The sequence below is a fragment of the Scyliorhinus canicula genome, chromosome 16, assembly GCF_902713615.1.
Source record: "Scyliorhinus canicula chromosome 16, sScyCan1.1, whole genome shotgun sequence".
NCBI classification, from domain to species: domain Eukaryota; kingdom Metazoa; phylum Chordata; class Chondrichthyes; order Carcharhiniformes; family Scyliorhinidae; genus Scyliorhinus; species Scyliorhinus canicula.
The window spans coordinates 20,265,634-20,281,334 of record NC_052161.1 but is presented as its reverse complement, the minus strand read 5'-3'; the positions used below and the strand labels follow the sequence as shown (position 1 = coordinate 20,281,334).

Sequence of the window (15,701 nt, the reverse complement as noted above, 5' to 3'; positions counted from 1 at the left end):
AGGACCTGGAGATAAAAGGAACCGGAGACAGTGTTTAGGGTAGTTCACTGTTGGAGAGCCAAGGGAGGAGGCCTGATGGGGAGGAAAGGTGGGAGAGGCAGCTTGCACGGAGTGCCTTTGATGCACAGATGTCACCCCCAATTGGTTAGCTGCCATCCCCCACTTTCTTCCAGCCTTTTGGAGAAGCCTTTTGAATAAATAGCTTTTGCACCCTGGCCTGCCTGCTGCTGCCCAGCATTCAAATGGCAGTGGCAGAAGATTGAGGCCCTTAATTGACATGTAATCAGCAGTTAAGGGACTCAATCTATCCAAGAGGAGGCAGCCTACTGGCTTCTTTACCCATTCACCGCATTTTATGGGGAACTGGTTGGGAATGGGCAGAAACAGGATGGGCTAGGCACCCAACATTTCATATATACCCACCCCATCCCCCACACCGCTAACACACCCAGCAGAGGGCCACAAAAATCCAACCCGATACTTTCTCCACCTCCTTATTCAACTGGATAAAAGCACATTACTGCAGATGCTGGAATCTGAAACGAAAGGGAAAATGCTGGAAAATCTCAGCAAGTCTGACGGCATCTGTAGGGAGAGAAAAGAGCTAACGTTTCGAGTCCGATGACTCTTTGTCAGACTTGCTGAGATTTTCCAGCATTTTCCCTTTCGTTCCTTATTCAACTGCTCTGATGCACCTGCTGGCCCTCCATCAAGTTGGTACTGTCCAATACTCAACAACAACTTGCATTTATATAGCACCTCTAGTGTAGTAAAGCATGTAGAATAGCAAGGTGCTTTAAAAGAGTGTTATCAAGCAAAGACCAAGCTAAATCAACTGATATTACCGCATATGACCAAGAGCTTAGCCAAAAAGGTTTCAGGGAGTATTTAAAGGAGAAAGAGGGAAGACTAACATAGGGAGGGAATTTCAGAGATAAAGACTTTGGCAGCTGAAAGGATACTCAAGAGACCAGAATTGGAGCAATGCAGATACCCAGGAAGGCTGTAGGACTGGATGAGGTAACAGAGATAGGAAGGGGATGATGCTTTTAGTAGTCTTCCCTCATAGTTATACAAATTGCTGTGATCTAAAGCTCATGCACTCAAGTTTATGGAGGGTGACAGATGGGAGGTTATTTAGGAGTTTGGTGAAATAATCAAGTCTTGAGATGACAAAGGCATGGAAAAGGTTTCAGCAGCAGAAGAGCAAGTAAAGTCAAATGATCTTGATGTGTCCCAGGCTGCTGTGGGAGGGAAGGAAGGAGATGGCAAGGCCTCTGACCCAAACTTTTCCTCTCTGGTCATGAGGGAGGTGCCAGAGTACTGGAGAACAGCCAATATGGTTCCACGTTCAAGGGAACTTTCACTATCCACTATCAGTGGTAGGGAACTATTGGAGAAAATTCTGAAGGAGAGAATCTATCTCCATTTGGAGAGGCAAGATTTGATCAGGGACAGTCAACATTGCTTTGTCGGAGGGAGGTAATGCCGAACAAATTTGATTGAATGTTTTGAGGCGATGACCAGGTGCGTAGATGAGGGTAGTGCAGTTCATATAGTTTACGCGGATTTCAGTAAAGTCTTTGACAAGGTCCCACGTGGGAAACTTACAAAGGGGGCAATGCACATGGGATACAGGGTAATTTGATAAGATGGATTCAAAATTGGCTTAGCTGTAGGATACAGAGGATGATTTCAGATGGCTGCTTTAGTGACTGGGAGCCAGTGACCAGTGGCATACCATAGGGATCTGTGCTGGGTTCCCTATTATTTGTCTTTTAGAAAAACAACATAGATGACTATGTGGTGGGTAGGATCACTATGTTTGCAGATGACATAAATATTGGCCAGGTGGATAATAGTGAGGTTGAGTGTCTTGGATTACAGGAAGATATAGACGGGGTTGTCAAATGGGCAGATGAGTGGCATATGAAAAAGTATGACATGATACACTTTGGAAGGAGTAATTTGACAAGTATTCAATGAATGTCATGGCACCGGGAAGGTCCGAGGAACAAAGGGTCCTTGTCTTGTTTGTCCATAGATCTCTGATGGCAGGAGGGCAGGTTAATGAGGATGGTGAAAAAGGCATATGGGACACTGCTTGATCAAGGTGTACAGGATTATGAGGGGCATGGACTGGGAGGAGAGGGTGGGTGGGGAGCAATTGCCCCCTTAGTTAAAGGGTCAGTCATGAGGGAATCAAGTTCAAGGTGAGGGCAGGAGGTTTAGGGGGGATTTGAGGACAAACTTTTTTACGCAGAGGGTGGTGACAGACTGGAATGCACTGCCTGGGAGGGTGGTAAAGGCGGGTTGCCTCACATCCTTTAAAAAATAGCTGAATGAGCACTTGGCACATCATAACATTCTAGGCTATGGGCCAGGTGCTGGCAAATGGGTTAATGTAGGTAGGTCAGGTGTTTTCATGAGTCGGTGCAGACTCGATGGGCCAAAGGGACTCTTCTGCACTGTATTTTTCTGCGCCTCTGTGAAATTAGAGGTGGAAATAGGTGCTTTCAATGATGATGCGTTCCTGTGGTTGGAAGATCATCTTGGGTCAAATATGACACCATGGTTGAAAACAGTCTGAATTCGGTCTCCGACACTGTTGTTCATATTATGTCCTGAACTAAACCTCACTTGCCTATCATTCAGCCCATATCTACAATCTCTCCCAGCCCTGTATCTTATGCTCTGCTCTTCTGCCATATCCCCCCTTCCTTTGCCTCAGCATCAAGCTATCTCAGTAGGGGGGGGGTGTTGGGGGGGGAGAAGGGGGGGGGCGGGGTGTTGGGGGGGGAGAGGAGAGGGGCGGGTGTTGGGGGGGAGAGGAGGGGGGGGGTGTTGGGGGGGAAAGGAGGGGGGCGGGTGTTGGGGGGGAGAGGAGGGGGCGGGTGTTGGGGGGGAGAGGAGGGGGGAGGGTGTTGGGGGGGGAGAGGAGCGGGGGGCGGGTGTTGGGGGGGAGAGGAGGGGGGGGGTGTGGGGGAGACCCCCCTGTGGGTGATGGGGAAGACCCCCCTGGGGTGTGGGGAGAGAGGGTGGACCTGCGGGTGTTGGGGGAGAGAGGAGGGCCCCTGCGGGTGTTGGGGGGGGAGAGGTAGGGGGGCGGGTGTTGGGGGAGAGAGGAGGGGGGCGGGTGTTGGGGGGAGAGGAGGGGGGGGGGGTGTTGGGGAGGAGAGGAGGGGGGGCGGGGGTTGGGGGGGGGGAGTAGGAGGGGGGCGGGGTGTTGGGGGGGAGAGGAGGGGGCGCGGGTGTGGGGGAGACCCCCCTGTGGGTGTGGGGGAGACCCCCTGGGGGTGTGGGGGAGAGAGGGTGGACCTGCGGGTGTTGAGGGAGAGAGGAGGGCCCTGCGGGTGTTGGGGGGGGAGAGGAGGGGGGCGGGTGTTGGGGGGGGGGGGGAGAGGAGGGGGGCAGGTGTGGGGGAGACCCCCATTGTGGGTGTGGGGGAGACCCCCCTGTGGGTGTGGGGGAGACCCCCTGGGGGTGTGGGAGAGAGGGGGGCCTGCGGTGTTGCAGAAGAGAGGGGGGCCCTGCGGGTGTTGGGGGGGGGGGGGGGAAAGAGGTGGGGGGGCGGGTGTTGGGGGGGAGCGGGTGTGGGGAGACCCCCCTGTGGGTGTGGGGGAGACCCCCCTGGGGGTGTGGGGGAGAGAGGGTGGACCTGCGGGTGTTGGGGGAGAGAGGAGAGCCCTGCGGGTGTTGGGGGGGAGAGCTGGGGGGGCGGGTGTTGGGGGACGGGGGAGGAGAGGGGGGGGGGAGGGGGCGAGCCGGAGGGTGTGGGGGGGGGGCGAGCGGAGGGTGTGGGGGGACAGGGGGCGAGCTGGACGCTGTGGGGGAGAGCAGGAGGGTGGGGGAGAGGGGGAGAGGGAGCGAGCCGGAAGGTGTGGGGGAGAGCGGGCGAGCTGGACGCTGTGGGGGAGAGCAGGAGGGTGTGGGGGAGAGGGGGAGAGGGGGCGAGCCGGAGGGTGTGGGGGAGAGGGGGCGAGCCGGAGGGTGTTGGGGGGGGAGAGGGGGCGAGTCGGAGGGGGTGGGGGGGGAGAGGGGTCTAGTTGGAGGATGTGGGGGGAGAGGGGGCAAGCCGGAGGAAAAAAAAGAAATTGACACTGCCGGCTGCTCTCTCCCTCCAATCAGAAACATTAAACTTAAAAGTTGGATGGAGGGAGGAGAGCAGCGGGCAGTGTCAATTTCAGCGGCCGGCTGATTTCAGTGAGAGCAGCTTCCTTCTCGGATCAAAGTGAGCCGGCCGAGTACTTCTGAGCAATTCCTTTCTAAAATGTTACATTTCTAGAACTCATCTCCTGGACCAAGTGTTCAGTCATTCCCTCCTAATTCTGGCTTTGTACCTGTATTCCACAGGATTATTTATGAAGCAGTTTGGACTTTTCTCTTCATATCGGGGCAGAAGACATTCTATAAATGTAATGTGTTATTGATCCAAGATCAAATTAACTGATAAGAGTGTAGGATTGGACAAATAAAAATGTTGTTACCTTTAAAAGCGGTGCACTGCAAGCAGGAGTCTCAAATCTATCATTGGCTCCAAAGTATTGTTTTAGTTCACTCCAGTGCGCTTCTCGGACATTCAGCTCACTGCTAAAAGAAACACAAGCTCCACTTTAGCAGCATAGTGCTCATTATAATTTATCCGTTTCTTTTATAAAATTAGTTACTGCCATCCAACATACTTGCACTTAAAAGTATGGCCTCAAATGCGTTACTTATTTTTTGCTAAGTTTACAATCAAAGAAAACAATCTCAAAATGATCTGCATTAACTAAATAAAATCAAGAGATTGGTAGTGTAGTGGCTGTGTTAATGGACTAGTAAACCAGAGGACTGGACTAATGACCTGGAGATCAGAAAGCAAAGAGAAAATGCTGGAAAATCTCAGCAGGTGTGGCAGCATCAGCAGGAAGAGAAAAGAGCTAACGTTTCGAGTCCAGGTGGCCCTTTGTCAAAGCTTGCAAAGAGCCACCTGGACTCGAAACGTTAGCGCTTTTCTCTCCCTACAGATGCTGCCAGGCCTGCTGAGATTTTCCAGCATTTTCTCTTTGGTTCAGATTCCAGCATCTGTAGTAATTTGCTTCTATCGGGAGATCAGAGTTCAAATCCCACTTTGGCAGCGGAAGAATTTTTAATTTAGTTAATTAGATCTGGAATAAAAAGCTGGTATCGGTTATGGTGATCATGTGAATATTGCATTGTTAGTAAAAAAAACAAATGATTAGGCTCACGAATGTCCTTTCGGCAAGGAACTCTGCCATCCTACATGTGACTCCAAACACACACCAATGTGGTTGACTCTTAACTGCCCTCTGAAATGGCTTAACAAGCCACTCGGTTAAAGGTAATTAGGACGGGCATCCACACCTTGTGAATTGGTGGAAAAAAAACCCTAAAAATCTTCGCAATGAAATTGAGGATTTTATTCATGAAATTGTCTTAAGGACAAACTAATCTCATATTTTTTAAACAAGATCTTTCGATTTATTCTGTTAAAATTGAATTTGGAAATTGGCGGAAGTATGGTAGCTTATTACACAATTGTCAACGGGACTGAAAAAAAAATCTATGCGCAACAATTCCATTCAAGTACCTTTCGCTCACATTTTCCCGCTCTTGCTCGGATTTTTGCATTTTGGCGGAGGATTCCTCTTCATCCCTTCCTACATTTGTCAGGCCTCCTGTGTCAGAATAATTCAAATTATGCACAATTCACGTGATCCAGAAAATCTTAGTAATACCGACATTAATTTTTCCAACTGGCTGTACAAAAATATTCAGGAAACCTGCAAGCGACAACCAAGTAGACTGAAAGGGAGTACTGTCTATTTTGAAATATTCAACTGTGCAACCGCTCAATTATTACCATCTTTACAGAACACAATGAGTACCAAAGTAAAGGAAAGTGGCATATTCATAGAATTCCTACAGTGCAGAAGGAGGCTATTTGGCCTTATCGGGTCTGCACCAATCCTCAGAAAAAGACCCTATTTAGGCACACACCCCCATCCTATCCCTGTAACCCAATAACACCACGTACCTTTTGGACATGACTGGGCAATTTAGCATGGCCAATCCACCTAACCTGCCCATCTTTGGACTGTGGGAGGAAACCGGAGCACCTGGCGGAAATCCACATAGACACGGGGAGAATCATCCAAGGCCGGAACTGAACTCGAGTTCCTGGCGCTGTGTGGCTGCAGTGCTAACCACTGTGCCACCGTGCTGCCCTTATTGTTCCACATAAGTCTCAATTTTTAATTATTTTAATTTATTAAAGCAATCTCATCACCTATTGAATCTTTTTGTAATTGGGGTCACGTTACGTAGGAAACTGCAAAATTAAAAATGAGTAAATTCTTTGATCAGCACTTCTGTTCCTCTGTGTAGAACCACTGTGGAGGGACCATGCAGGTTAAAATTTTGCAGTCCCACTAAAATGCACCTCGGTCCTATTTCTGAAGCAGTCTTGATGACAGGGACATAATCATAGATTCACTTTAGCTTGTTTAGACAAAGAGTGAGACTGGTCAGATTGGAGCTGTGCAGTGTCAACGTAGCCCAAGAATATAACTCCAACAAAAAGTTTTAGATAAAATCTAAAATCATTTAAAACAGAAACAAACAAAGCATTTCAGTTTAAATTATGTTTTTTCAGAAACTGTACGACAGGTTAGCGACAGTAATGTAAGAGTACAATTTGCTAGCAATGTCATAAATAATTCACTAAAGAAAAGTGAAGTACCTGCACCAGCAGCTTTTCTTTTTCGTCTCGCCTTCTTTGTAAACGAGGTTTTAGTTATGGAGTTCCTTCTCTCTTTCAATTCCTGAAATTTCTAAGAAAAGATTAATTTCAGGGTTAAAGCCAATAGCAATAACTTGTTCATTATATTGTTAGGATAACTCGAGTGTAAACTGTGTCGTTGTTTATTTCACAAATGTGAATGAATGGCAGGTATTTCACCAGTAAAACAACCATTCATTTAATCACTTGTGATAGATGGGTTGCATAGTGGTTAGCACTGCTGCCTCACAGCGCCAGGGACTTGGGTTCAATTCCAGCCTTGGGTGACTGTCTGTGTGGAGTTTGTGTTTTCTCCCCGTGTCTGCATGGGTTACACCCGGGTGCTCTGGTTTCCTTCCACAGTCCAGGTTAGGTAGATTGACCATGATAAAATTGCCCTTTAGTGTCATGGGATGTGCAGGTTCGATAGGGTTACGGGGATAAGGCGGGGGAATGTGCCTAGGTAGGGAGCTCTTTCAGAGGGTAGGTGCAGACTCGATGGGCCAAATGGCCTCCTTCTGGAGCACAGGAATTCTATGGTTCTATATGCAAATAATTCTGATCTCAATGAGAATAAACAAACTGATCTATAACTTTTACACAGAGAAATTAAGTTAACGCAGAATGTAACCGAGGATAGAGACCAGGAAGATCCCAGGTATAAGCTCCATCTTTTGCTGGAGTAGTACATCTTAAAACAGGGTGGTACTGGGCTAGGAGGAGAAATCTTTGATCCCTTTTCAGTGCCCCTTGCTGGAAACTAAACGTGGATGCTGGGTGAAAGAGGATGAAACATAATTATCATATTTCTACTTTCATCTGCCCCTTTGGAATAGTATCTAAATACTCTGTCGAGACTTACACTTGAAGAATACCCACCTGAGCAAGCTTGTATACTCGGAATGACCACCTTTCTGAACATTAAAGCCACATACGATAATCTCCAGATGTTTGAGAGGTGCAAGGCACGGACAAGCTTTACAGATCCATTTATATTTCTTCCGCGCACACCTATGTACTCTCCTTCCCCACTCCAACCCCAGACACTCATTCATGCCCTGCCTTATTCCCATCCACTCCTCACTCGTGCCCTCTCTCCTCAGTCAGCCACACTCACTCACTCATCCCCTCCTCCTATTCCACCTTCCCCCAACCTGGATTTGTCCACCTTGCCCGATGTCGGAGAGCTGGAGTGGGGACTCTCAGGGCCCAAATCACAGGCTTCGATTTGCAGCCTACCAAGGCCACCCCTGCTCGTGGTCTGCAATCCTTTCCCCTCACCTTTGGCTTTGTTCTTGGCTTTCACCCCACCCCACACTACAGCCTCAGTCTCGATTCCCCTCCAGATCACTCTCACCCCAGTCTGGCAGCATCAACTTCCACAGCTAAGGCAGCACCTGGAGACTGTCCAATGCGGGAAACTGCTCTGCAAACTTGCTGTGAGAACAGCAGGGGGGGAGGGGGGGGGGGGGGGGGAGGGGGCAAAGCCTCTGCATTATCGAATCACAGAAAACTGGACTGGCTGGACCAGTCAGAGTTGGTGTCAGTGGATGTGGTGGCTCCAAGCACCCAATCAGAGTCCTGCCCTAATCTTCAGAATGATCCAAATTAATCTCCCCATTTTAGCATCTACCCCACTTGATCCGGAAAAGAGCTGCATGCTCTTTTCAGAATATTTTTTAAAAGGCATGAAACTTGTGAATGTTGATGGTCAGACAGACTTGCACGAGGAACACCGCAAATTTGCATAGAGGCTCGCAAGCTGTGGTTTGGCCACCCCTGTTATATACGGTCCTGATGCTTATGAAACCATGCTCCACCAGCAAATCCTTTGGGCCCACAAAAGGAGAAAGATGGAAAGATTATTTTTAAAAGCATTATTTAAAAATTGCATCATTAAAACTATAACGATAAACTGTAGCTGTGTAGTCCAGGCACATTATAAACGAGCTATGGTAGAACACACAAGAAAGGAAGGCGAGGGAAAACAGGGAACCCCAGGCCAGTTAACGTGATATCCCCGTTAAGAAAATACTGCAATTTCTTAGTAAGTCTTAACAAAGCATTCAGAAAATCAGTGTCTCCTCAAAATTAGCTTAGTTTTATCAAAGGGAAATTTATTCAAGTTTTTTGAGGCTGTAACTAGTAGAGGAGATAAAGGGTAACCAGCAGATGTAGTATTACAGGATTTCCAAAAGGTACTCAAAAAGGTGCCACATAAGAGATACATAAGATAAGGACTCACTGATTTGGGGATAATGGGAACGATTTAATGGAAACGTTTCTAAGTGTTGTAGCGAGTGAGAACTGCCATGAGCTTCCCAAAGCTCAGCCCAGTGAGGCTATCACCACAATAAAAAGTTAATTGGCCCACTTAATAAGGTCCCACGGGCTTCTCGCCACAAATCATGGTCCCGCCAGCTGATTCGCTGGGGCCGCACTCACCAGCCCCTTGCAAACAAGGGAGAGCAGCACTTAAACCGATCCTGCACAGCTAACTCCACTCAGCTCACAGCAATGATGCCGAGACGCCCAGTCCCACGATGCCAGCCTGGGCAGACTACTGGAAGCGATAGAGGCCAGACAGAATGCCTTGTTCCCTTGAGGGCCAGACACAGGGCAGTCCGTACTGCCTGGGTGAAGTGGCAGTCAGCTCGGAGAGCGTGACCAGGAGGACCGGCACATAGTGTTGAAAGGTCAGCAACCTCCACAGTGCCGTTTGGTTGAGTTTGCACTGGACACCACACCCACACCCCCCAACGCCGGTACTTCTCATCCCCACCACACCCCCATACTCTCATAATCCTCATCCGCCCCTCCGTAACACCCATCTCCCCAATCAACTCCCCGCCCCCGTGATGATCCACACATGCGGCTAACGATGCTCCTCTGTGTCCTGCAGATGTTTGCCCACAACTGACTGGAGATGGCCAAGACAGCCAGCAGAGTGCCGAACATCAGAGTCATCACGCCCTAATAGAACAGGCCCTGGAGGTTGCGGGGACAGAGCAGTGACCACCGTAGAGGTTGGCGCACAGTGCAGAGGTGAGGATCCACAGGCCCCCACCCAGATGACCTGCCAAATGTGAGTTGTTAATGCTATGCAGACTGACCCATTCCTCCCACTGACTACATGTCTATTCTGCCACAGACCCTGCAGCTGATGGCGCCGGCCAATCCTGGGTGCCCCAGCATGTTTGCTAATGGCAAATTTGCTGATGACGTGACCGTAGTCGGTCGGATCTCGAACAACGATGAGTCAGAATACAGGAGGGAGAACCTAATGGAGTGGCGTAATGACAACTTTCCCTCAATGTCAGCAAAAGTAAAAAGCTGGTCATTGACTTCAGGAAGCAAAGTATCGTACACACCCCTATCTGCATCAATGGTACCAAGGTGGAGATGGTTTACAGCTTCAAATTCCTTGGTGTGCACATCACCAACACTCTGTCCTGGTCTACCCACGTCAACGCCACAACCAAGAAAGCACAACAGCGCCTATACTTCCTCAGGAAACCAAGGAAATTTTACAGATGCACCAGAGAAAGCATCCTATCTGGCTGCATCATAGCCTGGTATGGCAACTGCTCAGCCCAAGACTGTAAGAAATTACAAAGAGTCGTAAACACAGCCCAGTCCATCACACAAACCCGCCTCCCATCCATTGACCCTGTCTACACCTCCCACTGTCTGGGAAAGCGGGCAGCATAATCAAAGACCACTCCCACCCGACTTACTCACTCTTCCAACTTCTTCCATCGGACAGGATACAAAAGTCTGAGAACACACACTAACAGACTCCAAAACAACTTCTTCCCCGCTGTTACCAGACTCCTAAACAACCCCTTTATGGACTAATCTTGGGCGGCATTCTCCCCTACCCGGCAGGACGGGGGGTCCCGGCGTAGGGGAGTGGCGCCAACCACTCCGGCGTCGGGCCTCCCCAAAGGTGCGGAATTCTCCGCACCTTTGGGGGCTAGGCCCGCTCCAGAGCGGTTGGCACCACGGCGACTGGCGCCAAAACCGGTACCAGCGGCCATTCAGGCCCGCCGCCCGGCGCCGGCCGAAAGGCCTTCGAGGGTTCGCGCATGCACCGATGGTGACATCAGCTGCTGCTGACGTCACCACCGGCGCATGCGCGCTGGGGGATTCTCTTCCGCTTCCGCCATGGCGGAGGCCGTGGCGGCGGCGGAGGAGAAAGAGTGCCCCCACGGCACTGGCCCGACCTCCGATCGGGGTGCCCCGATCGCGGGCCTGGCCACCGTGGGAGCACCCCCCGGGGTCCGATCACCCCCCACCCCACCCAGGACCCCGGGGGCCCAGTCGCACCTCCGATCCCGCCGCTACCAGAGGGCCAAACCTCGGCGGCGGAGAGGCCTCCCAGCGGCGGGACTTCGGCCCATCGCGGGCCGGAGAATCGCTGCAGGGGCCTCGCCGATCGGCGAAAATCCCGCCCCCGCCGTGGCAGAGATTCTCCGCCACCCGGGAATTGGCGGCGGCAGGATTTCCGGCGGCCCCAGGCGATTCTCCGACCCTGCTGGGGGTCGGCGAATTTTGCCCCTTATCTCTTCACACATCTTCTCTACTGAGTATTACTACACTTCTGTATGCTTCACCTAATGCTTGAGTTCCCGTACTTACATTGTGTATTTATGTTTGCCCTATGTTTATTTTTTTCATGTACGGAATGATATGTCTGGATTGTACGCAGAACAATACTTTTCACTGTACCTCGTACACGTGGCAATAAACAAACCCAATCCAATGTCCCAGTATCAGGTGAACATAGCCAAGGCACTTCAGGGCATGTCCTGGTCGCTGGGAGACGTGAACCAGTCACAGGTAGGTGTTGCCGGGGCACTCCTACAGAGTGGTGACGGAAGCCATCATCTTCCCCGAGCTCCAGTCTCCCCCCCCAACAATGGCGTGTCTCGCAGTCAGCACCTGGACAGGGCGGCAGGGCATGTGCGGCCAGCAAGTCCACCAAGGCCCCGCTGCCCCAGAGGACACCCACCAGGGGCATCTACGGCCACGGGACTTGATAAGCAGCAGGTTGCCTCCATCTCTGATACGCATCCTGGGGATACACATAGACGCAGCTGTAGAGCACAGAAGGCTCAGCACGCCGAGGCTCACAAAAGGGGCCTTGGGAGGTGCGGGGGGGGGGGGGGGGGGGGGGGGGGGGGGGGGGGGCGGGAAGGATGGGGAGAGGGTCTGGGAGGTGTGGGGTGAGTGGGGCAGCACCATTGGGAGAGTGGACCAGTTGGGACACTTCTGTACATTATTAAAATCTGTTGACCTCGACTAATATGATGCCTCTGGCACTTTCCTCTGCATCCCCCCACCCGGATGTTCAGGGAGTGGAACCTCTTCCTGTTGATGTAGGGCACTCCCAGTGCACACAAGGCACCATGTGTGCCATCGATTAGCCCTTGGACTTGAGGCATCCTGTCAATGGTGGAGAATCCTGCTGCGTGGTCATCTTTTTTGTTCTGGTCCATGTCAAAGTTTATATAGTTTTCTGCCCCGGCAAACAGGGAGTCCGTGACTTCAAGGATGCACTTGTGGGCAACGTCTCCACTCGAGCCCTGGAATGATCCGGAGGCGTAGACGTTCAGGGCTGCGGTGACCTTGGTGGACACCGAGAGCGGGTATCCTCCTCCTCCACGTGGTGTAAATTCTGTGAGGATATGGCGCAGGTGCCTCACTGTTCCCTTGTTGTGACGGAGCCTCTTGCGGCACGTGCTGTCCGTCACCTGCTCGAAAGACCAGCGACACCTGTACACCATGGCCATCGCAGGCCTCTCCCTCCGGGTCCCTCCCTGGCCGGATGGCGGGCTGCGTCCTCAGAGTGTGGGGCAGAGCCCTGCACATGGGTCGCCGCCTTGAGCCACTGCGTCCTCCGGCGTCTAGCCTGCCAGCTGCACCATTAGGGCAAGTTCCGCGGGGTCCAAGATATCGTTCATCCCGTGCAATATCTGTAAGGAATTGGTGAGGGTGTAAGACTGAGGTCCAGTGGTGTCTTCCACAACCCTCCAGTCCTCACATTGCTACCCCCATCTCGACCAACATCCGACACACCTTGCCCACACACCCAGGGCCGCAGCAAGGGCCCCTGCTCACCGGACCCCAGACCCTAGACACCTGCACATAACGTTACCTGGACCAGGCGCTGGTTCCCTTCCCAGTGCACACACCTATCCCTCTGGTCGCCGATATGTCCCCGATGCTGGGGCTCAGCCCTAGGGCGTGCAGATGTTGGCCACTGCATCCTAGGTGTTGCCTCCTGCAGTGTTCAGGCACAGTGTCCAGGCATCACAGTCTGATTGAGATACTGGGCAATGATCTCACATGCTACATTGCACGCCCACCCACGGGGATCCACTTGGCATGTGTGAAGTTCTCATTTAACTACGATTGCCTATTAGGGGTATCGGAAAATCTGGGGGTCCAGTGGGGGAGGGAGGCCGATGTCCTGGCCTTCTCCTCCCTGGTGGCACAGAGACGGATTTTGCTGGGATGGAGGGACTCGGAGCCTCCAAAGTCAGGCGTATGGGTTAGCGACATGGCAGGGTTTCTTAGTCTGGAAAAAATTAAGTTCGCCTTCAGAGGTTCAAACCAGGGGTTCGCCAGGTGGTGGCAGCCATTCATCGACTTCTTTAAGGAAAATTGAACATCAGCAGTAGGGGACGGGGGGGGGGGATGGGAAAAGGGACCGGGACCTTAATATACGGGTAATCAGGAGATAGGGTGGGTGTAGTAGGGTATGTTATTTTAATGTTGTTGTGTGTGTCGGCCTGCTCAGTTGTTTAAGAAATGTAAAATTGTTAAAACTGTGAAAATTACAAATGCTTCAATTAAATATTTTCTTAAAAAAAACTACGATTGCCAATTCCCAATTAGCTATAGCCTTCAGCCGCGTGGCCAGAGGCATTTTACCGTAGGAGTGGGAGTTACGGGTGGTCGGTGGGGCAGGCGGGCAAGGGCTCGGGTTGCCCAAAGAACGGGATCACACGGTCCAGGAGTTGGCATGGCGGAGACGTGCGCTGATGGTTGATGGATTTTTTTTGCAATAGAGAGCGGTATCCAGTGCTAGACAAGGTTGTGTTGGGGCCTTTGCTGTTGTGTATATAAATGGTTTGGACTTAAACGTGGGAAGCATGATTGAGAAACGTGAAGATGACACAAAAATTGGCTGTGTAGTTGATAGTGAAGAGGATAGCTTTTGATTTGATTTATTACTGTCACACGTATTAGTGTACAGTGAAAAGTGTTGTTTCTTGCATGCTAAACAGACAATGCATACCATACATAGGAAGGAAGGAGAGACTACAGAATGTAATGTTACAGTCATAACTGGGATGTAGAGAAAAGATCAACTTAATATGAGGTAGGTCCATTCAAAAGTCTGATGGCAGCAGGGAAGAAGCTGCTCTTGAGTCAGTTGGTACGTGACCTCAAACTTTGGTATCTTTTTCCTGACAGAAGAAGGTGGAAGAGAGTATGTCCAGGGTGTGTGGGGTCCTTAATTGTGCTGGCTGCCTTTCCGAGGCAGCGGGAATTATAGATAGAATCAATGGATGGGAGGCTGGTTTGCGTGATGGACTGGGCTACATTCACGACCTTTAGTAGTTTCCCGCGGTCTTGGGCAGAGCAGGAACCATACCAAGCTGTGATACAACCAGAAAGAATGCTTTCAATGATGCATCTGTAAAAGTTGGTGAGAGTCGTAGCTGACATGCCAAATTTCCTTAGTCTTCTGAGAAAGTAGAGTCATTGGTGGGCTTTCTTAACTATATTGTCGGCATGGGGAGACCAGGACAGGTTGTTGGTAATCTGGACACCTAAAAGCTTGAAGCTCTCATAGAATTTACAGTGCAGGAGGCCATTCGGCCCATCGAGTCTGCACTGGCACTTGGAAAGAGCACCCTTCCCAAGCCCACAACCCCACCCGATAACCCAGTAACCCCACCCAACACTAAGGACAATTTTGGACACTAAGGGCAATTTAGCATGGCCAATCCACCTAACCTGCACATCTTTGGACTGTGGGAGGAAACCGGAGCACCCGGAGAAAACTCACACACACACGGGGAGAACGTGCAGACTCCGCACAGACAGTGACCCAAGCCGGGAATCGCACCTGGGACCCTGGAGCTGTGAAGCAATTGTGCTAACCACTCGACCCTTTCTACTTCGTTCCCATTGATGTAGACAGGGGCATGTTCTCCTCTACGCTTCCTGAAGTCAATGACAATCTCCTTCGTTTTGTTGACATTGAGGAAATGATTATTGTCGTTGCACAAGTTCACCAGATTCTCTATCTCATTCCTGTACTCTGTCTCGTCATTGTTTGAAATCCAACCCACTACAGTGGTGTCATCAGCAAATTTGAGAATCGAGTTGGAGGGCGATTTAGCCACACAGTCATAGGTGTATAAGTACAATAGGTGGCTGAGGACACAGCCTTGTGAGGCACCGGTGTTGAGGATGATCGTGGAGGAAGTGTTGTTGCCTATTCTTACTGATTGTGGTCTGTGGGTTAGGAAGTTCAGAATGAACTGCCTGCTGTCTCCAGCTGCTGACTCCAGAATGATAGCAATGGTTTGGATGACTGGATGGAAAAGTGAAAAATGGAATTCAATCCGGAGTAGTGTACGGTAATCCATTTGGGGAGGGCAAACAAAGCAAATGGGAGGAAACTGAGAGGGGTTGAGGAAGTGAGAGACCTTGGGGTGCATGTTCATAGGTCCCTGAGGTGGCAGGACAGGTGGATAAGGTGGGTAAAGAAGGCATATAAAATGCTTTCCTCTTTTGGGCAAGGTATTGAATACAAATGCAGGGATGTACTGTAGGAACTGTAGAAAATGCTGGTTTGGTCACAGCTGAAGTTTTGTGTACAGTTCTGGTCACATCA

At 50.7% G+C, this 15,701-nt stretch overlaps 1 protein-coding gene across 1 annotated transcript in view; it reads right to left on the bottom strand.

Annotated features, from left to right (window-relative positions):
* fam204a (family with sequence similarity 204 member A) overlaps positions 1-15,701 on the bottom strand; it is a 106,511-nt gene that overhangs the window by 58,958 nt on the left and 31,852 nt on the right. The window contains exons 4-6 of the mRNA XM_038822027.1: positions 6,746-6,836; positions 5,594-5,681; positions 4,488-4,590 (exon numbers count right to left, since the gene is read on the bottom strand). Coding sequence (XP_038677955.1) covers positions 4,488-4,590; positions 5,594-5,681; positions 6,746-6,836 — 282 coding nt within the window. The remainder of the gene's footprint in view (positions 1-4,487; positions 4,591-5,593; positions 5,682-6,745; positions 6,837-15,701) is intronic.